Below are 26662 nucleotides of genomic sequence, written 5' to 3'. Positions count from 1 at the left end.
AACCTTCTCCATTACGGGTACCTCCCCAACATCCTCTTCAGTAAACACTGAAGCAAAGAAATCATTTAATCTTTCCGTGATGGCCTTATCTTCTCTAAGTGCCCCTTTAACCCCTCGTTCATCTAACGGTCCAACTGATTCCCTCACAGGCTTTTTGCTTCAGATATATTTTAAAAAGTTTTTACTGTGAGTTTTTGCCTCTACAGCCAACTTCTTTTCAAATTCTCTCTTAGCCTGTCTTATCAATGTCTTACATTTAACTTGCCAACGTTTATGCTTTATCCTATTTTCTTCTGTTGGTTCCTTCTTCCAATTTTTGAATGAAGATTTTTTGGCTAAAATAGCTTTTTTCACCTCCCCTTTTAACCATGCCAGTAATCGTTTTGCCTTCTTTCCACCTTTCTTATAAGATAGGCGTGGAGCGGCCTTGGAGGGAACTTTCCATTCACCCCCCCGCACCTTCCCCTCCCTTTCCCTATCTAACCTCCCCCCGGCCCTATCTAAACCCCCTCCCTACCTTTATCCGGGCAGTAGTAACTTACGCACGCCAGCGCGGCTGGCCCCGACCCAGGCCGTTGTGTCGGGGCCCTCGGCCATGCCCCCAGACCGCCCATACGCCCCCGATCCTAAACCGTGCTCCCTGCCCACACCCCAACCACCCCTTTTTGCAAGCCCCGGGACTTACGCGCGTCCCGGGGCTTGCGCGCGCCACTCAGCCTATGCAAAATAGGCTCGGCGTGCGCAGGGGGGATTTAAAAGGGTTACGCGCATACTTTATGCGCGTAACCCTTTTAAAATCTGGCCCAATATGAAGCTTTCAAGACTCGCACCTTCTTTCAATGCTTCTTAAGGATCCTAAAAGTTAAACTTTTCTTTTCATCCACACCTTCAGGCTCTGATATGTCAGTACTATCCCGGAAGTCTCATTGGGTTTCTCCCGGCCCTCCTGATCCTGTAATCATAGCTTTCGAATATTTGGTTTTGCATGATCTATCCCTCCGAGAACAAGGCTTCACTAACAAGTTTTGCAATATTTCACGCCCTGAGAAAGCGGCCATTTCCGCTCTCACATCTGACTCCTCAATCATGATCAAACCAGCAGACAAAGGCGGGAGCATTGTCATACAAAACCGCACCAATTATGAAGCAGAAGTGACTCTACAATTATCCGATAACACCTATTATCAGCCTCTTTCAGAAGACCCATCTCCACAGTTATTGACAGTCATCAGAGACCTTATACTGCAAGGTCTAGACCGTCATTTTTTGACTCAAAAAGAGGCAGATTTTCTCTGTGACAAATACCCTGTCACCCCAGTGTTCTGCACTTTGCCAAAGATTCACAAATCCATCACATCCCCCCCGGTCGTCCAATTGTTTCAGGCATTGGTTTCCTTCTTGAACCTCTTTCGAAATTTGTTGATTATTTCCTACGTCCCTTTGTCCCACTTTGCCTTTCTTACGCCCATGATTCTAGCCACCTTACCTCCATACTGAATAATCTAGCCGTTCCATCTGAACCTTTTCTATTTGTCACCTTGGACGTCGTTTCCTTATATTCCAACATCCCGCAGGAAGAAGCCCCCCTGGTCGTCCAATTGTTTCAGGCATTGGTTTCCTTCTTGAACCTCTTTCGAAATTTGTTGATTATTTCCTACGTCCCTTTGTCCCACTTTGCCTTTCTTACGCCCATGATTCTAGCCACCTTACCTCCATACTGAATAATCTAGCCGTTCCATCTGAACCTTTTCTATTTGTCACCTTGGACGTCGTTTCCTTATATTCCAACATCCCGCAGGAAGAAGCTATCACAGTTGTGGAATCCACTTTATCAGCACGCAATCCAGGTGAACATATTCCCACTTCATTTTTAGTGGCGCTAACCCACATTGCACTGACAGAAAACTTTTTAAATTTTCTTGGAAATTTCTTCCTACAAATTAAGGGTACCGCAATGGAAGCCACCATGGCTCCGCCATAGCATGTCTATATGTTGCACAATTCGAATCTGAATTTATCTACACTTCCCTCTTCAAATTATTTTTTCCAATCTGGCTAAGGTACATAGATGACATTTTTTTAATCTGGACTTTCACTGAAATACAGTTTTTCCTGTTTCTTGATTGGCTCAACTCCTGCAACCAACATCTTCAATTTGAGTTTTGTTTACACCGCATTCACATTTCTTTTCTGGACATTATTGTCAATGTCCAGGACAATACTTTCATTACTTCTTTGTTCCGTAAACCCACTGATCGTAACACACTGTTACAATATACCCGCCATCACCCACGACCACTTAGAGACAATATACCAGTCAGACAGTTTCTGCGCCTCCAAAGACTGTGCTTTTCCCGTCAAGAATATATCCAACATGCCAAAATTATGATTTTATGTTTTCAGGAACACAGCTATCCTAAGCGTATCATCAAGCGTGCTTATAAGAGATCATTGTATATCAACAGGATCTTTTATTTGTTCACCGCCATATTGAACCTTCTTCACAACTAACCTGTGTCCTCCCCTTCTCTGTACATAGCCACAATGTTATCAATGTCATCAAATCTCATCAAATCTCATTGGAATTTACTCCTCCCACATACCATTTATCAGGAATTTCCACGATTCGCATTCACTCGGGGTCGCAATTTAAGAGACAGCCTCGTCTCTTCTGAACACAGACTACCTTCTTCTACTAATACATGTGAAAGGACATGGTCCTTGTGCCCACTGTTCCGTTTGCATACATTCTATGAGTATTCAAACCTTCACACACCCGTTATCTTCAAAAACAATATAACCTTCAACATCACACTACATGTGCCTCGAGTGGTGTGATGATTGTGATCTTAAGCCCATGTCCTCTAATCTATGTAGGTAAAACTACCCGCCCACTCAGGGCAAGGTTAATTGAACATCATTTGTGTTTAAAGTCAGGTCGCCATGAAGCACCCCTAGTAGACCACTGGCAGGCCAAAAATCATTCTATCACTGACCTACAGTTCTTTTCCTTGGAACAATTACCCAAACCCACATGGTTTGGGTAATTGTTCCAAGTAACTTCCATATGAGCGCTCATATGGAAGGAACAAAGATAGATGTATGAGCTTAACTCATTATCTCCATCTGGTCTGAACCAGAATATCGAGTGGTCTGCTTTCTTCTAAACTCTCTGTTACCTATAGGCATTTGTTGCGCTAGATGTTTCTCTCCATCTTATATTCTGTTCAGTTTTTCTCCTTTTCCCTGCTTCTCCCCTTTTCTCCTCCTCTTCCCTGCTTCTCCTGTCCATGCCCCCTCTTTTTTCCTCTTTGTCCTCTTCTTTTTCCCCTGCTTTTCCCCCTTCCCCCTGTTTTCTTTCTTTTCTTTCCCCCCTTTTTTCTTCTTTCTTTATTTCCCATTTTCTTGTTCTTTCTTTCTTCTCCTCTTCTCTCCCCTCTTCCCCAGTTTACCTTCCCCCCCTTTTCTCTGTTCCTCCCTTCCCAATACACTCCCTTGCCATCCTTTACTTCTCTTTCATCCCCCGTTCCCTCGCTTCTCCTTGTCCCTATCCCCCTTTCCCTCTCCCTTCCCCTGTTTGTACACTATTTTGACTTTCCCCCTTTTTGGTTTCTACACTCAAGTTGTCTAATGTTTATTTTTACCCCTATTTTTATTTTTATTTTTTTTATTTTAGCATTTATTCACTCTTCCCCTTTTGATTTTTGTTTATTGGCTCTTTACATGTTTACCGTTTCTTTTAACCTCCTCTACCTGCTTTTATATTTCTCCCTGTCCTTATATAAATTTTTTATATGATTTTCAAGATTTTCTACATATGGTCTGTTACCTTCATACTGTGTCCTGCCCCCCCCCCCCCCCCTTCAGTTGAAATTCGATTTATAACTATACTTTTTGTGTTCTTTTACCTACACAGTAACTGTATAATACTTTTGTCATTATAGATTTGTGAATTTCCAGTCCCCCTGACGCAGCCCTGATGCGAAACATGGCCATGTCGGGGTTCCTCGTTTATACATTAGTATTCATTGTGGTATTTAATTTTGTGCACAGTGGTTGTGTGCATATGTGAAATAAACATTTTTGATTGTTAACTGTTATTGCTCAGTATAATTTTTTGCCACACATTTTTCTGTTGCTGCTTTCAGTAAGAGCATACCTGCAGGCCCTGTTCTCCTTTTACTTCCATGGTTCCTACATGTTCTCTTCCTTACCATATGGGCAATGTTCCTCCTTTTGCTGCCCAGCACAAGGTGAGCAAAAGGGTAAAACATCAATAATCTCGGTACTTGTTTGGGCAGGTACCTTCCAAACCAGTGATCATCCTCCTTTGGGAAGTTTTCCTTTCCTAGTGGGTACTTTAACCTTCAATGCTGATTGGGTCACCAGACTAACCTCCATAGATTTACTCCTTTTGTAGCAACAGTCCTTGGCCAAGTGGCTTCTCTGTCCGCAATTGAAACAAGTTGGGGAACCTTGGAACTGAGGCCTAGGTAAACAACATGCATGCAACAGTCTGTTCTTCAGAAGTCATGATCTCTTCAAGAGCTGTCGCTCTGTAAGTGAGGTCTTGGTTATCAGCACCCATTTTGGCTGAAGCTTCTATAGTGCAGAAGGACAAGGAATGTTGAATTACCTATTGTTAGACTTACCGTTCACGGGAGGGGGCAGCTAGCAGTTCATTCACCCACTGGTGCTGCTGCTGCAGTTGCTCGCTGCTGCTACCTGTCCTCCATGCAGCTGGGACACTGTCATCGCTGGTTGTCAATGTGGTGGGTGCCGTGCTGCTCAGCTGCTGGGTGCTGCCTTGTCTTGCCGACGCTACTGCTTTTTGTGTGTGTGGGGACGCTTCTGCTGTTATCTTCATGGCCTGGTCACCGCCAATGTGCTGCTCCTGTACCTGACAGCCTTGTTCTGCCAGCGCTGTCCTCTAGGCGCACAGGCATGCATCTCTGCCTTTCTTTAAGGGCTCACGGTGGGAAAATCCTGTGGCATCCTTAGATGATGTCATCTCCTGTTGCCTTATAAAAGGGCTCTTCAGATTCTGCTCTGGGCCTTCGCAAGGTCTCCGGTTTCTTGTCCTAGCCCTGTGGTTTCCTTGTCTTCATTCCTGATGCCTGGTCTTCACTCCTGATTCCAAGTCTCCAATCCTGCAAGGTCTCCTGTGGTCTTTGTCTTGTTCCAGTGTCTTTGCCTTGTCCCTGGAGTCTTCAGCCTGCTTCAACGTCCTGTTCTACATCTGGTTCCAGTGGTCTTTGCCTTGTTCCAGCATTTGGTGTCTTCAACCTGGTCCAGCGTTCAGGTTTCTTCAGCTTGCCAGCGTCTAGCCAGCGACCTGTGTTTTCAATCTGTCTCAGCATTCTGGTGTCTTCATCTTTCAGACCAGAGTCCGGTTCCAAGTCTTCAGACTCCTGCTCCTGAATTCCTAGATTTGTTCATAGTCTGAGTTCCTGAGTTCTCGTCCTGAGTTCCCATGCCTTCTCTTCTGGAGCCTTGGTCCCACCTAGGTCCATTGGTCCTTGTCTTCAGTCTTTGTTTGGATCCTTGTCTTGCTTGGACTCTGTGTCTTCAGTGTCTGCCTAGCTCATGCCTGGATGTGCTCACTCGACAGCGGTGTGGACTATAGCTAGCCCCGGGGCTGTACAGGTCGCATCGCAACACAGGGGCTTATCTGTGGTCCCAAAGGGCCTTCGGAGTGGCTGGAGGGATACCCCCAGAGACCAGCCCTGGCTGCTTGCTCTCTGACACTTATTATGTCTAGTCAGCATTCTGCTAAGTGTTGATTCTTTCATGAGGTTCAAGTGCTGTGGTCAAGACCTGTGTATTGAGAGTCAAAACTTAACTACAGCTTATTAGTTCTTATTGCTTCTCAGAAACTCTTATAGAAAAGGCCCCCTAGTTTCCTGCAGATTTTCAGAGGTCAAGCCTGTGACAAGGGTTAGAAAATTCTGCCGTGCCTTTTTGAAATTCTGTAGCAATTCTGTGGCATATGCACATACATTTACATATGACTGTACATTATTTCATGTGTGCAAACAATCTGGTTGATTTTAAAACGAGAGTGTGTGCTCCCAAAAATGAGCATATCGGCGCATGAGCAAGGATACGCTAGAATCTTTAATCATCCGCGCACCTATGCATGTATGTTTTAAAATGCATCAACCATACATAATTATGCTCCTATTTTAAGAGGTTACTTGAGCTCAGTTAGCTCGCATGTATCTTTAATGGGACCATTTGGCTAAGTAGAAACTCAGCAACAGTTAAACCACCTGCCCTTAATCTGGATCGTTTTCAAATTACTCCCTCAAATCAAGTGCGAGATCTAGGAGAACTTCTCAGTAAAAATGCACATCAGTAAATTAATTAAGACAGGTTACGCCAAGTTACGTATACTACATCGGCTGAAACCATTATTAACTTTCGCGGACTTCCATACTGTATTGCAAACTCTAACCTTCTCAGAGCTTGACTACTGTAACTCTTTACTACTAGGTCTTCCAGCAAGTCACTTAAAACCACTACAACTGCTACAAAATGCAGCAGCAAGACTATTATTAGGATCTAGGAAATATGATCACATTACACCCTAGCTGATAACACTACATTGGTTGCCAGTACAATCCAGAATCTACTACAAAGTAATAACAATAATATTCAACATCATTCACTACAATAAAACCGACTTATTAGGAGTGACACTACAACCTTACAACCCTCAATGAACACTAAGATCTCAAAATAAAGGCCTATTATATATTCCCACAATATGGCGCACACATCTGATGCAAGTAAGAGATTGAGTGTTTTCAATAGCAGGTCCAAAGCTGTGGAATTCCCTGCCCAAGATGCTATGCATTCTACCAGAAAGAAAAAGATTTAAACGTGAACCAAAAACAGCTATTCAAAAACTCATATAATTTAACTTAAAAATATCAGAATATACAGAATCATAAAAATAAGGACAAAGTAATAGAATCATGAAGAATAAACCAATCAAATGACAGAATGGAAGACTCTCAAAACAACACACTGATTAAGACATGAAACCCATTATTTCATTTGTAATTATCCTTACTCTTTGCCTCATATACTAGATCAATTTTAATATGTACTAGTAAATTTTGATTGATAGTTATGAATGCCTGACTGTGAATACCTCCTCTGTAACCAATCTACGTTTGTTTGTTGGTTGAGTTAAAATTATGAATGTTACCTTGTAAACTGTTGCGATCTTCATATGGAACGACGGTATATAAAATCATGGGAAACTGGTGAGCTCACTGATAGCATTATGTGTTAGAGATGCTTAATTACTTTGCCATTTGTGCAGGGTGGCAGCTAACACAGCAAATTACTATTTGTGCACATTTTTTTGTATTTTAGTTCCTTTCTTTCTTTTTCTAATAATTCAGTTGATATCTGTGAGTTAATGTGTGTGGCACAATTCTTTGGTACTATTGTACTTGATAGCCTTCATCATACTGCATTTTCCCTATTGTTTTTTATGGAGCAGAGGCACATAAGAGTTTCAGAGCCTATTTAAATGAGGCCAAGCAGTGATTGAAGTTTTAGCAAATGTGTTTGGCTTCTTGCCCTTACATTGTGCTGATGTTATACTATGAACATACTCTGTGCACTTCCTCTGCTGTGTTTCAGATATTGCTATTGTCAGTAGAGCGACTTTGTATTTCTAATAAAGGTAATGCATATTGTAATGAAGGAAATTATGTAGTCTGTGCCATGAGTAAGGGTTTTATTTGGGGTGACCAAGAGGTGCAGGGCCTCTTGGCATCCTTTTCAGCCTTAGGAAACAATTACATTTATTCATCTGTAGTGCTAAATGCATTTTTGCTGGAAATTGACCTAAATCCTGAGCATGGATGAATCAACAATCCTTTCATTGGAATAATTCATTAATAAATGGTATAAAATGAAATATTTAAAATAATAGCTTTTATACAACACCAGAGGTGGCTTTTTCTGCCATCATTTACAATGTCACTATATTTGTTTCCCACTATTATTGACAAATGGAAAATTAGATCATTGAACTAAGCATTTTTTCCCACAGACATAAAATGGGAAAAATCCTTTAGTACATGAGGCCCTGTGTCTTATATCCAGAAAGTTGCACGTTCCAGAATTTGCTTTTTATTTGTTTCAGATCAATGATACAACTTTCTGTTGTACACGGATATGAGTGAAAGTCCCTTTGTTATGCTGCGATCTAATACATTCTATTAATGTTGCCTCATACTAGGTATATGAAGAGCAAACTTCTAAGCATTTGGTTCAATCTCAACCAGTCAGTGCACGGGACTATAAATCCATGGGCCATCATGAACAGAGTGAAAACAAAACCCCAGATAGATTGTGTATGTCTGAACCAGTAGAATGTGGTAAGAGCTTCAGCTAAAATTACTAAAATTATTTTCCAGTAGCTGTCCTTTATGTAGACTGTAATCTAATTATTCCTGTAAGAGATGGTTTAGGGTGTAAATGTCATCTCACATTAGTCAAATGATAGCTTGTGAATTAGTTGTATCTGTCCTAACTAATGTGAGCTATTTCAGAACATCAGCTTGCTGTAAAGTTCCTGTGATACCCACATTTGTAGATTGTAAAGCTTTTATATTGAATAAAAGTACAAGATTAACACATTTTGAATGTATAAGATTCTAGAATAACAATTACATCTAAATTAAGTTAATCATATACAACAATTTAGATTTTATTCCAGAGCAGACTAAATATCCTTCTATCTCCCACTCTCTCTTACTATAACCTTGATCATAGGGATAGTAGAAGAAACTATGTTTTCATTGATTTCTCAAGTACATAATCCTCATGAAGACAAAAAATTATCCCATGTTGAACAGAATAACATCAAAGAAACAAAAAAATGAATCCCACTGAATCCGAACTCCCACTCCAACAACATCTAAAGACATCTCTCTCTCTCTCTCTTCCCCCCCCCCCCCCCCCCCCCTCCCAGTGGTTGTAGAATTACAACAATTCTGGCACTTACCGCAAAGTGTGAAAAAGTTATTGCAGTTTGCGCTAATACCTATGCAAATTGCCCGTTTTTCTATCGCATGCGATATTTAGTGCATTTTGATAAATCCAGGCCTAAGTTTGTACCTGAGGTAATGGAGGGTAAAATGACTTGCCCAAGGTCATAAGGAGCAACAGTGGGACTTGAATCCTGGTTCATAGTCTGCTGCTCTAACCACCGCAAGAAAAACTCTAAACATTAAAAAAAGGGAAATGCGATAAGGCCCGCCCCCAACTGAGACCGGCAACCAACTGGAGAGAGCCCGGCAGGGATTTAAAACCTTCCTGCTAGGCGCCGCTTCCTCCTTTTCCACGCGGCGACCGAAGACCTGCGCGACCGGCGCCGGAGCCCCACCGGGGGAAGGTCAGGTCAGTGTCCGGCCTCCCCACCCGGGGGACCCCGACGCCAGCCGCGATCGCCGAGGCCCAATCCGGCGAACGCAAGAAAAACTCTAAACATTAAAAAAGGGAAACGCGATAAGGCCCGCCCCCAACTGAGACCGGCAACCAACCGGAGAGAGCCCGGCAGGGATTTAAAACCTCCCTGCTAGGCGCCGCTTCCTCCTTTTCCACGCGGCGACCGAAGACCTGCGCGACCGGCGCCGGAGCCCCACCGGGGGAAGGTCAGGTCAGTGTCCGGCCTCCCCACCCGGGGGACCCCGACGCCAGCCGCGATCGCCGAGGCCCAATCCGGCGAACGCAAGAAAAACTCTAAACATTAAAAAAAGGGAAACGCGATAAGGCCCGCCCCCAACTGAGACCGGCAACCAACCGGAGAGAGCCCGGCAGGGATTTAAAACCTCCCTGCTAGGCGCCGCTTCCTCCTTTTCCACGCGGCGACCGAAGACCTGCGCGACCGGCGCCGGAGCCCCACCGGGGGAAGGTCAGGTCAGTGTCCAGCCTCCCCACCCGGGGGACCCCGACGCCAGCCGCGATCGCCGAGGCCCAATCCGGCGAACGCAAGAAAAACTCTAAACATTAAAAAAAGGGAAACGCGATAAGGCCCGCCCCCAACTGAGACCGGCAACCAACCGGAGAGAGCCCGGCAGGGATTTAAAACCTCCCTGCTAGGCGCCGCTTCCTCCTTTTCCACGCGGCGACCGAAGACCTGCGCGACCGGCGCCGGAGCCCCACCGGGGGAAGGTCAGGTCAGTGTCCGGCCTCCCCACCCGGGGGACCCCGACGCCAGCCGCGATCGCCGAGGCCCAATCCGGCGAACGCAAGAAAAACTCTAAACATTAAAAAAAGGGAAACACGATAAGGCCCGCCCCCAACTGAGCCCGGCAACCAACCGGAGAGAGCCCGGCAGGGATTTAAAACCTCACTGCTAGGCGCCGTGCGCCGAGCGTCGCGCGCCGAAGGAGCGCGACAAAGGGGCCTGCCCCTTTGTTTCGCCCCTTCGTTTCGATCCTCGCTTCCCCGAGCAGCTTCACAACATTACCACACCAGAGCTCTTCCAGCGTCCATCTTGCTCTCGTTCTTCCAGCTCTTACCTAGCAAGTACCAGCCTGCGCCCAGCCAGCGCCATCTCAGCAAGTTGTCAGCATACGAAAGTGACTACAGCTGGAAGACCCATACCCACGAAAGTGACTACAGCCTAAACAATACAATAGTAACAGACAGTAAAAGTGCTGAAGCTCTACGAAGTTTACTGCCTGCATTAAAGCCAATATAAAACCCGTTATATCCACCGTAGTATCCAGTCCAGCCACTCCAGCATCCAGTCCAGCCACTCCAGCTTCCAGTCCATCCAGTCCAGCCACTCCAGCATCCAGTCCAGCCACTCCAGCATCCAGTCCATCCAGTCCAGCCACTCCAGCATCCAGTCCAGCCACTCCAGCATCCAGTCCATCCAGTCCAGCCACTCCAGCATCCAGTCCAGCCACTCCAGCTTCCAGTCCAGCCACTCCAGCATCCAGTCCATCCAGTCCAGCCACTCCAGCATCCAGTCCAGCCACTCCAGCTTCCAGTCCAGCCACTCCAGCATCCAGCATCCAGTCCAGCCACTCCAGCATCCAGTCCAGCCACTCCAGCTTCCAGTCCAGCCACTCCAGCTTCCACTCCAGCAAACTAAGAAGAATGTCCCCATCCTTTCCAATCCCAATCCTCCCACACTGTCCTCCTTCCAAAGGACATTCAACTCGACACGCCCATTACCATAACCTTAAATCCCTCTCTCCAATCGTGATCACTCCCATTACCCAACTGCTAGGCCTCACACTATTTACGTTAACACTATTCAATGCACAATCCCTAACTAAGAATCAGTAATACTAAACGACTATCTCATCGATGTGAAACCGGACATATGCGCAATTACTGAGACATGGCTCAAACCTTCAGACACTGCAATAATTAACCAATTACCCACAGAGACATACAACTTCTTCTCCATCCCACGTCATGGAAAAAAAAAAGGAGGAGGAATCCTCCTAGCTACAAAAAAGGACCACAGATTCACTCAACACTCCTCCAATACTGACTCGAAACTCGAATTTGGCTTCTTCTTGTCAGACAAACTCCAAATTTTACTTCTCTACGCTCCTCCAGGTTTACTGGAAACAGACGCATCTCCCCTGGTTGAACTAACTACCTCCCTTATCAATCTAGATGCCCCAGCGATAATATTAGGTGACTTCAACCTGCACGTCGACAACTCCACATTATCACCCAACTGCGAAGCCTTACTCACAGCATACTCCGCTTTAGGTTTCACTCAACTAGTCAACAAACCCACACACAAAGCCGGACACACGTTAGACCTTATCTTCGTCAATACAACAATCAAACCAGTCCAGCACCCCACCTGCACGAAGGTACCATGGTCAGATCACTCCCTCATAACTTCCTCATTCTCAATAAAAGATACCAGTCCATCTCGCATACCCTCACATTGCTTCACTTACAGGAAAACATGCACCACAGAAGATCTTAGCAATCACTTATTATCACATCTCACCCAAGTAGACTTCACCACTCCGAACTCAGCGCTTCGATCTTGGAACAACATCACGGAATCGATAGCCAACAAGCTATGCCCCTAACAACAAAAAAACCTCACCCCAACTCGTCCAAAAGACAACCATGGTTTACCCAAGAGCTAAGAAAGCTTAAACTACTGCTAAGACAAAATGAGGCTAAATGGCGTAAAAACCCATGTACCATCACTCTATCTACCTATAAATCTACTCTTCACCAATACAAATCGAATACATTAAGATCCAAGAGAAACTACTACGCATCCAAGATCCACCACCTAATCTTCGACGCTAAAGCCCTCTTTAGCTACGTCTCTAACCTCACTCAAATAAACCCATCAGAAATCGCCCTCAACCAAGCCAAATCTAAAGCGGAAGAACTAGCGCTATTTTTCAATAACAAAATCAGCAAACTTCTAACTCAGCTGCCCCCCAACACCGCATCCACTTCAACACCTCCTCAGACCGCCTTCAAAAATACCTGCTTAGAAGAACTGGAACTCACTTCTTCCATTGAGATCCAAGGTATTCTATGGAAAATGAAACCATCTTCTCACCCTTCGGACCACATCCCCTCGAAATTACTTCTATCAATTCCTGACTCCATCTCCAAATCCCTGTCAGACATCATAAATTGCTCTATAACACAAGGATCTTACCCAGATGACCTAAAATTGGCCTCTCTCAAACCATTACTCAAGAAACCTAATCTAGATCCTAATGACCCAAACAACTACCGACCGATCGCCAACCTCCCCTTCATAGCTAAGATTATGGAGAAATTGGTGAACACCCGACTCTCAAACTACATTGAAGAAAATAACCTCCTATACCCATCACAATACGGTTTCCGCAAAACACTAAGCACAGAGTCCCTCCTCATTTCCTTAACAGATCACCTCATCCTGGGCCTCGATAAAGGTCAAGCCTTCTTACTGATCCTACTGGACCTTTCTTCAGCCTTTGACACCGTCAATCATTCCTTACTCATTAACCAGTTAACCTCCATAGGTATCTCAGGCACAGCACTATCTTGGTTCATATCATTTCTCAGCAATAGAGGATACAAGGTCAAGATACAGAACAAAGAATCCTCTCAACATCCGTCGTCAGTAGGAGTCCCACAGGGGTCCTCCCTGTCTCCTACTTTATTTAACATTTACCTTATACCGTTATGCCAACTTCTCACCGACCTCAACCTCAAACACTTCCTTTACGCGGACGATATACAGGTCCTGATACCCATTAAGGATTCCTTCGCAAAAACTCTGGCTTACTGGGACACATGCCTTCAAAAAATTAAACTCCTCCTCACCAACCTAAACCTGATATTAAATTCCGGCAAAACTGAACTCCTGCTCATCGCCTCAGAAAATAGCACCATCACCTCTGCACAACAAGCCACGCCAACAATCACACAAGTGAGAGACCTAGGAGTCCTAATTGATAATCGCCTGAATTTCAAAGCCACCATTAACAAAACCACCAAAGACTGTTTCTACCAACTGCAAGTGCTGAAAAGAATTAGACCTCTTTTCCATGCCCAAGATTTCAGAACTATTCTACAAGCAATCATTTATTTATTTATTTATTTATTTAAAAATGTTTATATACCGCTTTTACAATTCAAAAGAATTACTCAAAACGGTTTACAACCTAACATACATAATAAATAAACTTGACAAAATAAAACAAAATAAAACAATTAAAAGACTAACATAGTGCAGTATATAATCATATCATAACCAATCATCTTTTCAAAATTAGACTATTGTAACACCATCCTACTCGGCCTTCCCGCTTCATACACCAAACCGCTTCAGATGGTGCAAAATGCAGCTGCACGAATTCTGACAAATACCAGGAGAAGGGACCACATAACCCCCATTCTAAAGAGCCTCCATTGGCTACCTATACACTTTAGAATAATATACAAGGTCATTCTTACCACATACAAAATCATCCACCAACTGGCTCCCATTGACATACAGATCCCTCTCCGACTACACAATTCGTCAAGACCGACAAGAGATGCATACAAAGGATCGCTACAGGTACCACCGTCCAAATCTACCAGACACTGCACACTAAGAGATCGGGCTTTCTCTACAGCCATTCCACCGTTATGGAACTCCATCCCCTCAAATCTCAGAACAGAACCATGCATCTCAACCTTCAAAAAAAGACTAAAGACCTGGATATTCATACAAGCTTTCCCGGACACCAACATGGTCAACTAATCTCCAACCACACCTTGATTAACCATATCTTGATTAACCATATCTTCTATCGTTTACCTGTGTGAATTAATCCTGTCCTTTCTCTTCCTTCTCAGCCAAGTTCTTATCACCCTGTTATATGTAACTGCCTTTTCAGCACCATTGTTATAGTTATGTTTACTTTGCACCCCTGTTTTATGTGAACCAGCATGATGTGACTGCTGTCTCGAATGCCGGTATATAAAAATTTGAAATAAATAAATAAATAAATAAATAAATTAGGCTTCTCTTCCACTAAAATATTATTCAAATTTTTAATTTTCTTTTAGTTTGGCCTATGTAAATGTTTGAACATGGATACAGTATGGAATATATTACATGCTCAGTATTACAATCAAATCTTTCACGTAATTGATGTTTGATACCTTGTGTCCCTTGAAATATTTCAATTTGCAAGCAATTACTGAAAACTACACACTGCCCGTATGAGTATTGACCCCTTTGATTTGTATCTGCCAACAACTGTTCTTGAGGAATTGAATGGACCAATTTATCTTTTAAGTTGGGGCCTCTACTAAATGCAAAGATAGGCTTCTCTAAACATCTGATGCTTTGCCAAAAGATGTCAATGTTGTAAAATAATCTTCTTGATCTTCTCAGAGCCTGTGATATATGGTAAAATGCAGGCCAATCAAGAAGGTAACTCACGTGCATGAGTTTGGAGCAAAATCTCTCTATTTGCAAATAAAGCTCATTTGTGGGCTCTTTTAATAACTTTTTGCAGATATCCTCTCTGTCTAAAATGCTCCTGCATTACCTTTGATTGAACACAATTACTCCTCTGTAGAAGTGTATTGGCGACATAACCTGAGAAATTGTCCTGTGGGAATATTATCATGAAATTTCATAGGATGATGACTAGAGTAATGTAATATATTATTTTTATCCGTTGGTTTAGTGTAAATAGTGTGTAAACCCCATCCATGTTTATATATTCATGATATCTAAAAAAGAAATATTCAATAAACTATTCTGAATGAAAAACTGTAAATTTTTGTCAGGTTAATTCAACCATACCAAAAATGCCTGCAATACGTCACTCGTACTGTCCCAGATAAAAAATATGTCATCAATGAACTGCTTCCAAAGACAAATATGAGCCCAAAAATACAGACCCATATAAATACTAATTTTCAAAATTAGAAACATACAACTAGCTTCCATGTCTCTACCATGAACCTATTGAAAAAAACTATTATTTTGAAAATCTTTTTTGTAAAAGCCAATTCTGCTAATTCCAAGGAAAAATTAATCTTCCTAAATGATAACTCTGTTTGAAGATATTATTGTAAAATTGAATTGGTCCTTGGGTCGGAACTGCACCATGAAGTCTGTATGTAAGCGTTTTCGCGTACAAGCGCGCACCATGGTCCCCTACCGCATAACTTTGCTTCTGCTGTGGATGGAGTGCAAGTCATGTAACAAAAAAAAACTAGGCTAGTCAGCGGGGTTCTAACGCTTGGGACTAATAGGATACGAGGGAGGCAAGTTAGCTAGGGGGTTTAGGAAGTCCTCTTCTTTACTGTGGTGAAATGGGGAAACAGGTAATTGCATTGGCTCACATAGCTACTAAAATTCCACCCACTTACATGCTCAAGTCGTCATATGCGCGCACATGACCGTGTCAATATAAAATCATGTGCACGTGTATGCGCAAATAGCCGATTTTATAACATGCGCACAATTATGTGCATATATGTACATATGTTATAAAATCGCTGCGTCCATGTGTGTGTGCCAGCAACTGCCCGCATGTGCGCTCATGCACGGATCTTAAATTTTACTTCTAGGTGCACCTATGTGTGTGACTAATTTTGCAAGTGGGTGCACACAGCTACATAAAGTCGGATTTGAGTTGATCAAGTGAGGAATTTTATAATAGGTGCATGTCCATGCCATGACCAGTGTCACCAGTTCATCCACCAGTTTTCCCAGTCTAGAGCTAGGTCCTCCAAACTCCCCTAGTTCTTTAGCCTGCACTCGCCCCAGGTATTTTTTTTTTATTTATACCTCCTCCATAGCAGAATTAAACTTTCATGGAACTGGACCTGGGCACATGCCCAGATGTGTAGATTCTTGCATACACGGCTCTGCCCCAGAATGCCCACGCCTCACCTACGCCTCGCCCACACCATGCCCCTTTTTCGTTTGAAGTGAGATATTCTCATATTGGGAGAAGTGCACGCAAGTAGGTAACTTTTATAATCGGGTAGACATACACATGTCTTACATGCGTGCAATCTCCCGATTTTGGCATGCGCCCGGCTTTTAAAATTCATCTCTTAGCATTTTATCAGTCATTGTAAGGGGAGAGGCAAGATGCATTTCCTATCCAGTAAGAGCGAAAGTGTTATGTAACTCTAAATTTAATAAAAGCTTAATAATATAACTATGCATTAAACATACTCATGAAGTTTCCCAACTGCACATGATTGTTAATCACATACTCGGGTGGGACCCCAAGGTTTAGGGGCCCCCCTCATTTACCATAAGCCCAGACATCAAGAATGTCAGGTCTCATCCATTCCACAAATTAATCAGTCCCTCACACTCAAAACTCTCCACCTCTTCCCCCAATCCCATCTCCTCTCAAACCCGCCCCCATTCCCATTCCCTCAATTCCCTCTTCTGCCCTCCCAAGATAGAAAGGTTACATATTTTATGCAGGGTACCATCCCTTCCAATCCAGTCTCTGTAAATATTGTAATAAAGCCAACAAAACAATCAAATAAAAATAGATTGAGGTGAAAATTCTGCAACCCAGATGAGATAAATTTTTATCCAGGTGTTTTTTTTTCCAAAGGATTTTGTGTTTGCCATCCCTGCAAAAAGTACACGACATTGGCTTATAGCAATTGTGGCTGAAGTCTCTTGCCTGAAAAGAAAAGAAACTGAAAAGATTTACTGCCAAAAGCTTGGATGTGCAATACAAGATCAAAGTGAAGCTGTCACTCCATACATCACAGTTATCAAATCTCAAAAATAATAGCAAGTGGTTAGGCAATATACTGCAATGCGATGTTTTCTGGAACCAAGAAAATTGAGAACAAGGTACAGAATGTAAAATGCCACAAAGAGCTAAACTGCCTACACAACTCATATAATGCTGGAACCATCAAAAACCAGGTCACTGAAAGATTACAAGATTGCTTCTTCAGTCCCCCCCCCCCCCCCCCCCCCCCCCCCCCGCAGCTATCCCAGATTCTGTGCTGTGTCATTTAGATGTCCTCCTCCATCAGAGAACTGAGTCTCCTGATAACCCCATTATGCCTGACCCAATGTTTGGCTGGGTAAATCAGTATACACCAAATATTTAGAGAATACAACATGCAACAGGCCAAAGCAAATTCATGCCTTAGCGAAACCACCTTCGTTGATTAATCCTGAAAAAACAGAATCTTTTTCTTATCATGAAGAGGTTGCTTCCTGGTGCACTGCTTGCATAGTGGCTTCTATAGTGACTGCTTTATGGGGAAGTTAAATATACTTGCCTGGTTCCAGCCTCTCCTTTGTGACTTAGCCAATAAGTGCACTCTATTTGCAACTTCCCCCAGTTAGCATTGAGGCCTAACTCTTGTGGGATCCAGGCCTCAAGGAATCCTTGTAGCTCCAGATTCACTAAGCTTTCAGGTAAGTGAATGAAACGCTGGTTGTTTTTCGCTGAGAACTATTTACTAGATTTTACAATTTGTCTTTTTAAGCACTGGTGCAGAAATATAAAGTTTTGCCAGTTCAGTAGAGTTGTCACTTACATTGTCATATAGACCATTGAACTCTGAGTTTCACTTCTGAGACCCACTTCACAAAGTAGGACATTGTGTTTGTCACCTCCTCCAACTTATCATAGAGCTTTTTAAATTTTTCATCCAGTGCTAGTACCACCATGGCTGGAAGATCTGTTACCATGGTATTTACTCAGTGTTGAAACCTTGGTGTCGATCAGCCCATCCACCATCTTGGCATCCATCAAGTTACCCTTCTCCCTCTCTTTCTCTTTTGTTGTTGATCTGGAATACATAGTCGTGCAAACATTGCAGTGTTCAATGAACTGGTGTTTTAGCAAGTTCAGTGCATATGCACAAAAAATGCATTTAGGGTGAGCAAAGCAGGACTGCACCTAGAGCAGCAAGATTGTATGTCTTGCCTAGTTCACTGCATCTAGTGACTTTCACATATGTAGATAATGTTTATTTACACACAGTATACATAGTAATTTTCTAAGTCAGTAATGCACATAAACTATTTGACCATCATCAAGCATTAGAACCAACCAATATGGTTTCTGTCCAAACCACAGCACTAAAACCATATTAACTACACCCAAGGTGACCATGGCGCACATGCTATTTCTTGCCCATATGTACACACTTTTGGGCTACAAGTTTGGTCCAGGATATCCTCCATACTATCTCTTAATATACCGCTCACATATTCTCTAGTGATACTTCCCTTATGCTTCCACTCCCTTGTAGAAGATTGTTGGATTTTTTTCTCCTAATAGCCTTCCATAATATTATGGCTAATTGGAAACACAGCGAGAGGCTTTCTGAACATTTATGATGGAACTCAGTGTGTTTATTTAGCAAATATGAAAAAATGATGGCCATCAAGTTTAATAGACTTGCTAAGTGGACATTGATGTGGAAGCCACTTGAATTGTATACTAATAATTAATCTTGCCTCGCTGATTCTTCTGGCTTTTATCTTTTCCTCATAATATGTGTTTCTGGGATCCTCTCTCTTTCTCTTCTCTTCTTTTCTGTTTCTTTATGCTTCTCTCTTCTTTCTTCTTCATCTTAATTCTTTTTTGTACTTACTTGTGTTCATCCGTGAAGTTTGCTACTATGTAGACTGCTGGATACAGTTGTTTCTCTTTTTAACATACGTAAGAACATAAGAAAATGCCATACTGGGTCAGACCAAGGGTCCATCAAGCCCAGCATCCTGTTTCCAACAGTGGCCAATCCAGGCCATAAGAACCTGGCAAGTACCCAAAAACTAAGTCTAATCCATGTTACCATTGCTAATGGCAGTGGCTATTCTCTAAGTGAACTTAATAGCAGGTAATGGACTTCTCCTCCAAGAACTTATCCAATCCTTTTTTAAACCCAGCTATACTAACTGCACTAACCACATCCTCTGGCAACAAATTCCAGAGTTTAATTGTGCGTTAAGTAAAAAAGAACTTTCTCCGATTAGTTTTAAATGTGCCCCATGCTAACTTCATGGAGTGCCCCCTAGTCTTTCTACTATCCGAAAGAGTAACTAACCGATTCACATCTACCCGTTCTAGACCTCTCATAATTTTAAACATCTCTATCATATCCCCCCTCAGCCGTCTCTTCTCCAAGCTGAAAAGTCCTAACCTCTTTAGTCTTTCCTCATAGGGGAGCTGTTCCATTCCCCTTATCATTTTGGTAGCCCTTCTCTGTACCTTCTCCATCGCAATTATATCTTTTTTGAGATGCGGCGACCAGAATTGTACACAGTATTCAAGGTGCAGTCTCACCATGGAGCGATACAGAGGCATTATGACATTTTCTGTTTTATTCACCATTCCCTTTCTAATAATTCTCAACATTCTGTTTGCTTTTTTGACTGCCGCAGCACACTGAACCGACAATTTCAATGTGTTATCCACTATGACGCCTAGATCTCTTTCTTGGGTTGTAGCACCTAATATGGAACCCAACATTGTGTAATTATAGCATGGGTTATTTTTCCCTATATGCATCACCTTGTACTTATCCACATTAAATTTCATCTGCCATTTGGATGCCCAATTTTCCAGTCTCACAAGGTCTTCCTGCAATTTATCACAATCTGCTTGTGATTTAACTACTCTGAACAATTTTGTGTCATCTGCAAATTTGATTATCTCACTCGTCGTATTTCTTTCCAGATCATTTATAAATATATTGAAAAGTAAGGGTCCCAATACAAATCCCTGAGGCACTCCACTGTCCAATCCCTTCCACTGAGAAAATTGTCCATTTAATCCTACTGTCTGTTTCCTGTCTTTTAGCCAGTTTGCAATCCACAAAAGGACATCACCACCTATCCTATGACTTTTAACTTTTCCTAGAAGCCTCTCATGAGGAACTTTGTCAAACGCCTTCTGAAAATCCAAGTATACTATATCTACCGGTTCACCTTTATCCACATGTTTATTAACTCCTTCAAAAAAGTGAAGCAGATTTGTGAGACAAGACTTGCCCTGGGTAAAGCCATGCTGATTTTGTTCCATTAAACCATGTCTTTCTATATGTTCTGTGATTTTGATGCTTAGAACACTTTCCACTATTTTTCCTGGCACTGAAGTCAGGCTAACCGGTCTGTAGTTTCCCGGATCGCCCCTGGAGCCCTTTTTAAATATTGGGTTACATTTGCTATCCTCCAGTCTTCAAGTACAATGGATGATTTTAATGATAGGTTACAAATTTTTACTAATTTTTGTTTCATTATGTTATATGGCATATAACTGTTGTTAGTTCTTGATCTTCGTGTATGTTCCATGAAAATTAATAAAAAGATTTATAAAAAAAACCCCAAAAAAAATTAACTAGCTTGGTGGATAACCTATGGCTGTGCCTAGCGGATCTCACTGCAGCCTTTAACATAACAGGCCACAAATTCCTCATCTCCAGACTGTGTGACCTTGGAGTGGCAGGCCCAGCCTTGGCCTGCTTCACTCCCTTCCTATCCAATTGCACTCACTGTGTAGCACTGGGAATAGCTCTCTCCAAACCTCATACCTTTTCCTATGGTGTTCCACAAGGCTGCATCCTTTCACCCACAACCTGTAGCTCCCCTCTGCAAACTCATCAGAGACTGTCAGATTACATATTACTCATACGCTGATGACATGCAATTGCAGATCCCACTCAGCACAAACCAAACCCTCAACTATTAACAACCTCAAAGGAATAACCATGTTATTAACCAAGTAGACTAAAGAAGTAATTTTAAAAGGAGTTACACATGTAATTGTAACATACCTTTTTTTTTTTGTAATTATATTTGTATTGCAAAATAGTTTCAAATGACAATCACAACCTCTTTTCATATCGTCTCTTATGTATACAAAACCAACATGTTCAAAACTTAACAGCACTTATCGCTTAAGTGACACATTTAGTCCCCATTATCATGAAAGTCATATATATATTGTGTAACCAAACCCATAAACAAGTAAAACCATATTTCCCAATATCCCCCCCTCCCCTCCCCTCCCCTCCCTCCCACACCGTTGACCTCTTTTGTAGCAATTTTAAAAAGCCATTTACACATGTTAAGTGTACTTACCCTTGAATATCCTGTGGACAGTTCAATGGCATATATTGTAGCAATTTTCAAAATCACACTTACATTGATAAAGTGCATTTACACATGTAAAACCCAATTTTAAGCATGTAAATGCTTTTTAAAATCAGGCCCATAGGGAATAGCCACTAGATATCACAGTATAATGACAAAATGGGATCTATTTACTGTTTGGGATCTTGCCAGATACTTGTGACATGGATTGGCCATTTTTGGAAAAATGATACTGGGCTTGATGGACCCTCAATCTTATGTTCTTGTGTTCCCTGAGTATCCTTTTTATTGCTCCCCTGAGTAGTGGTTCTCAACAAGTGTGTCAGGACACACTAGTGTGTTGCAAAGGTCTTGGATGATGTGTCATAGAGCCAGCAGAAGACTGATCTGTCCTCATCAGTCTGAGCAGGAGTTGGCTGACTTCTATTTTATTGAGGATGACAGGAACCTGCTCTTGCTTCTTTCTTCTCTTCCTGCTTGTTCTTTGAAAATACCAACTCCCAGATAGCCACTGCAACTCTCACACTATCTCTTACCCACACCACTCAAACCCTGCCTGCAACCTACCCCAGGGGGCTAAGATCAGCAGCAAAATGCCACTACTGGCAGCTTGTCTCAGTGGGAGAGACAGTCTGAATTCAATAAAAAAAAAAAAAAGTGCAGTAAAAAAAAGCCTGGCTGGCACAGCAGCAAAAATGAACAAATATCTTTTTCAATGGAAAATTCTATCAAAGTAGCAACCAATAGCAATTCAATACAGATTTGAGACACTCAGAGACTAGCTTTGAGTACAGCAACCTCCTCAGACAAAAGCCAAGAAGAAAGTATGTGGCACGCCATGTGCTATGTTTGCTTAAGGTAGAAATACAGCAGGAACAGCATCACAGAGCACTGAGAGCAGCGATTGGCTGAATTAGAAAAATGCTTCACTCTGATACGTTGGCATTCTGGTCTCCTTGCCAATCTGTCTGACGCACTCTATGACAGGGCTGTGAGGTCACTTATGACTCACAGGAAAGGGCTGGTTGTTGCTATGGATACTCCCACATGGCCTTCTCCTATTTCAATCAGCTGCTAAGAAAGCACTGTGAACCAAAAGAATGAAACTAATATGATATGTTTCATTCGTGAGGGATCGCCATGCGTTTCGCGGACCCACGAATCAAACGAACAGGGACCTATTCGTAGCGGATTGCACATTCATTGAAAACGAATGCACATTCCTACTAATTACTGAACTTATCCAGCTAAGTGGCAAGTGCTGATCACAACCGGATATTCAGCGGCCACCATTTAGTCAGATAAGCTCTATGTATTTGGCTAAATTGCTTTGAATATCAGCTTCATAGTGTTTTAGCATAGGATTACTGTGCTGCTATTGTGGATTTTCTTTCCTTCTAATGTCCTTTCTGTTTGCTCTTTATATAAATACCAATTTTGTTACAGCTAGCAAAATTGCATTAAATCCTAATCAGTACAAATGCTTGCTAGTTATGATAATTCATAATATAGTGGATTGTCAACATTTGTAATGGTTTATTTCAGAGATCCCTGAAGATCCCCATATAGCAGAAGAGTATTATAATGATGGCTTTGATTCTTGCTCTGAAGCAAGTGAGGAAGAAAAAAATGAGGGGGAAGAAGAGGAGCAATCTTCACAGGCTGTTGATAAAACATTCCAGCAGGTACCCAACTAATTATAGAGCTAGCATACACTTCAGTGTGAGCTTACCAAATGCAAAGCTGAATCAAAGATAAATCAGATATTGCTCTTTTCTGCTATATGTGATGATGTTTGTTGATTCTGGACCCAGCTATAATGCAATCATTTTATAGTCTATGTTTTAGTAAAATAAAAAAGTATTTACTCTTGCTGTATGAAGAGAAATGCAGTTCTGATGGTAACATAGTTTGCTGATTGATTGCATTACAATATATTTATAAATTATCTGGAAAAAGGAGTGATGAATGAGGTTATCAAATGTGCATGGTAACCACATCTTAGGACACACAAACTGTTTGGAGGATTTTGCTTGGAAAGGAAGGCTCCGTTTTCAAATGTATTTAGTGGGTTCTAATTTATTACGCTTTATGTCCGGGAGGGTATAGAGTCCAACAGGATAAAGATCATACAAGAGACTAAATGCTCAGTAGAATCTATATGGGTAGAAATCCCATGTGTGTTGGGTAAGAGTATAGTGATAGGAGTATACTACCGTCTACCTGGACAAAATGGTCAGACAGATGATGAAATGCTAAGAGAAATCAGGGAAGCAAACCAATTTGGCAGTGCAATAATAATGGGAGATTTCAATTACCACTATATAAGAACAGTTAATTATTAAGTGCAACGAACTACACTTGTCTCACAAAATAAACGTCGCATAGATTATAATTTTTTAGATTTTTTTATGTGCATAGAATTTATCTGGAACAGTGGACCATCATAACACCCTTGGTTTTTTAGGCAGTAAGCCACACTTTCAACCTTACAGGGTCATGTTTAATCATCGGTCATTAAATCATCGGTCCATTAAATGTCTTTTGTCTTCTTTATTCAAATGTTCTCTTACTCCTTCTTTTTTATCTTTTTTATAATTAGTAAAATCCTTTGTAATAAATTCAAAGACGGAATTGCCTTACTTGTGCGGAGCGCCGCTGCGCTTCCGACCTTTATCTCCTGTGTGTTATGATGGTCCACTGTTCCAGATAAATTCTATGCACATAAAAAAATCTAAAAAATTATAATCTATGCGACGTTTATTTTGTGAGATTTCAATTACCCCAATATTGACTGGGTAAATGTAACATCAGGACTTAAAAGTTCCTGGATGTAATAAATGACTGCTTCATGGAGCAATTGGTTCAGGAACCAACAAGAGAGGGAGCTATTTTAGATTTAATTATTAGTGGAATGCAGGATTTGGTGAGAGAGGTAACGGTGGTGGGGCCACTTAGCAAAAGTGATCATAACATGATCAAATGTAAACTAATAACTGGAAGGAGGACAGTAAGTAAATCTGCAGCTCTAACACTAAACTTTCAAAAGGGAAACTTTTATAAAATGAGGAAAATAGTTTGAAAAAAACTGAAAGGTGAAGCTGCAAAGGTTAAAAGTGTTCAACAGGCTTGGACATTGTTTAAAAATACAATCCTAGAGGCGCAGTCCATATGTATTCCACACATTAAGAAAGGTGAAAGGAAGGCAAAACGATTACCGTCATGGTTAAAACATGAGGTGAAAGAGGCTATTTTAGCCAAAAAAACTTGCTTCAAAAATTGGAAGAAGGATCCATCTGAAGAAAATAGGATAAAACATAAGCATTGTCAAGCTAAGTGTAAAATTGATAAGACAGGCGAAGAGAGAATTTGAAATGAATTTGGCCATAGAGGCAAAAACTCATAATAAAAACCTTTTTAAATATATCCAAAGCAAGAAACCTGTGAGGGAGTCGGTTGGACCATTAGATGACCGAGGGGTTAAATGGGCTCTTAGGGAAGATAAGGCCATTGCAGAAAGACTAAATGAATTCTTTGCTTCCATGTTTACTAATGAGGATGTTGGGGAGATACCAGTTCTGGAGATGGTTTTCAGGGGTGATGAGTCAGACAAACTTAACGAAATCACTGTGAACCTGGAAGATGTAGTAGGCCAGATTGACAAACTAAAGAGTAGCAAATTACCTGGACCAGATGGTATGCATCCTAGGGTACTGAAGGAACTTAAAAATGAAATTTCTGATCTATTAGTTAAAATTTGTATCCTATCATTAAAATCATCCATTGTACCTGAAGACTGGAGGGTGGCCAATGTAACCCTAATATTTAAAAAAGGCTCCAGGGGCGATCCGGGTAACTATAGACCAGTGAGCCTAACTTCAGTACCTGGAAAAATAGTGGAAACTATTCTCAAGATCAAAATCGTAAACCATACAGAAAGACATGATTTAATGGAACACAGTCAACATGGATTTACCCAAGGGAAGTCTTGCCTAACAAATCTGCTTCATGTTTTTGAAGGGGTTAATAAACATGTGGATAAAGGTGAACCGGTAGATGTAGTGTATTTGGATTTTCAGAAGGCATTTGACAAAGTCCCTCATGAGAGGCAACTACGGAAACTAAAAAGTCATGGGATAGGAGGCGATGTCCTTTCGTGGATTACAAACTGGTTAAAAGACAGGAAACAGAGAGTAGGATTAAATGGTCAATTTTCTCAGTGGAAAAGGGTAAACAGTGGAGTGCCTCAGGGATCTGTACTTGGACCGGTGCTTTTCAATATATATATATGATCTGGAAAGGAATACGACGAGTGAGGTTATCAAATTTGCAGATGATACAAAATTATTCAGAGTAGTTAAATCACAAGCAGACTGTGATACATTACAGGAGGACCTTGCAAGACTGGAAGATTGCGCCTCCAAATGGCAGATGCTGTAGTTACACGATGTTAGGTTCCATTTTAGGAGCTATCACCCAGGAAAAAGATCTAGGCATCATAGTGGATAATACTTTAAAATCGTCGGCTCTGTGTGCTGCAGCAGTCAAAAAAGCAAACAGAATGTTAGGAATTATTAGGACGGGAATGATTAATAAAACGGAAAATGTCATAATGCCTCTATATCGCTCCATGGTGAGACCACATCGTGAATACTGTGTACAATTCTGGTTGCCGCATCTCAAAAAAGATATAGTTGCGATGGAGAAGGTACAGAGAAGGGCAACCAAAATGATAAAGGGGATGGAACAGCTCCCCTATGAGGAAAGGCTGAAGAGGTTAGGGCTGTTCAGCTTGGAGAAGAGACGGCTGAGGGGGGATATGATAGAGGTCTTTAAGATCATGAGAGGTCTTGAACGAGTAGATGTGACTCGGTTATTTACACTTTCAAATAATAGAAGGACTAGGGGGCATTCCATGAAGTTAGCAAGTAGCACATTTAAGACTAATCGGAGAAAATTCTTTTTCAGTCAACGCACAATAAAGCTCTGGAATTTGTTGCCAGAGGATGTGGTTAGTGCAGTTAGTGTAGC

The 26662-nt window shown here is 41.8% G+C and overlaps 1 protein-coding gene across 6 annotated transcripts in view; it reads left to right on the top strand.

Annotated features, from left to right (window-relative positions):
- Positions 1 to 26662, top strand: part of NEK11 (NIMA related kinase 11) — a 567803-nt gene that overhangs the window by 321278 nt on the left and 219863 nt on the right. For all 6 annotated transcript variants that reach the window (XR_003854561.1, XR_003854560.1, XM_029589337.1 and 3 more), the window contains 2 exons: positions 8264 to 8402; positions 23177 to 23316. Coding sequence is in view for 4 of the 6 variants with exons in the window: in XM_029589337.1 (XP_029445197.1) it covers positions 8264 to 8402; positions 23177 to 23316 (279 nt within the window). In the remaining 2 variants the exon portion in view is untranslated. The remainder of the gene's footprint in view (positions 1 to 8263; positions 8403 to 23176; positions 23317 to 26662) is intronic.

Source organism: Rhinatrema bivittatum, chromosome 2, assembly GCF_901001135.1.
Source record: "Rhinatrema bivittatum chromosome 2, aRhiBiv1.1, whole genome shotgun sequence".
NCBI lineage: Eukaryota > Metazoa > Chordata > Amphibia > Gymnophiona > Rhinatrematidae > Rhinatrema > Rhinatrema bivittatum.
Note: the sequence above shows the minus strand (reverse complement) of the source record. Positions and strands in the feature narration are given on the sequence as shown.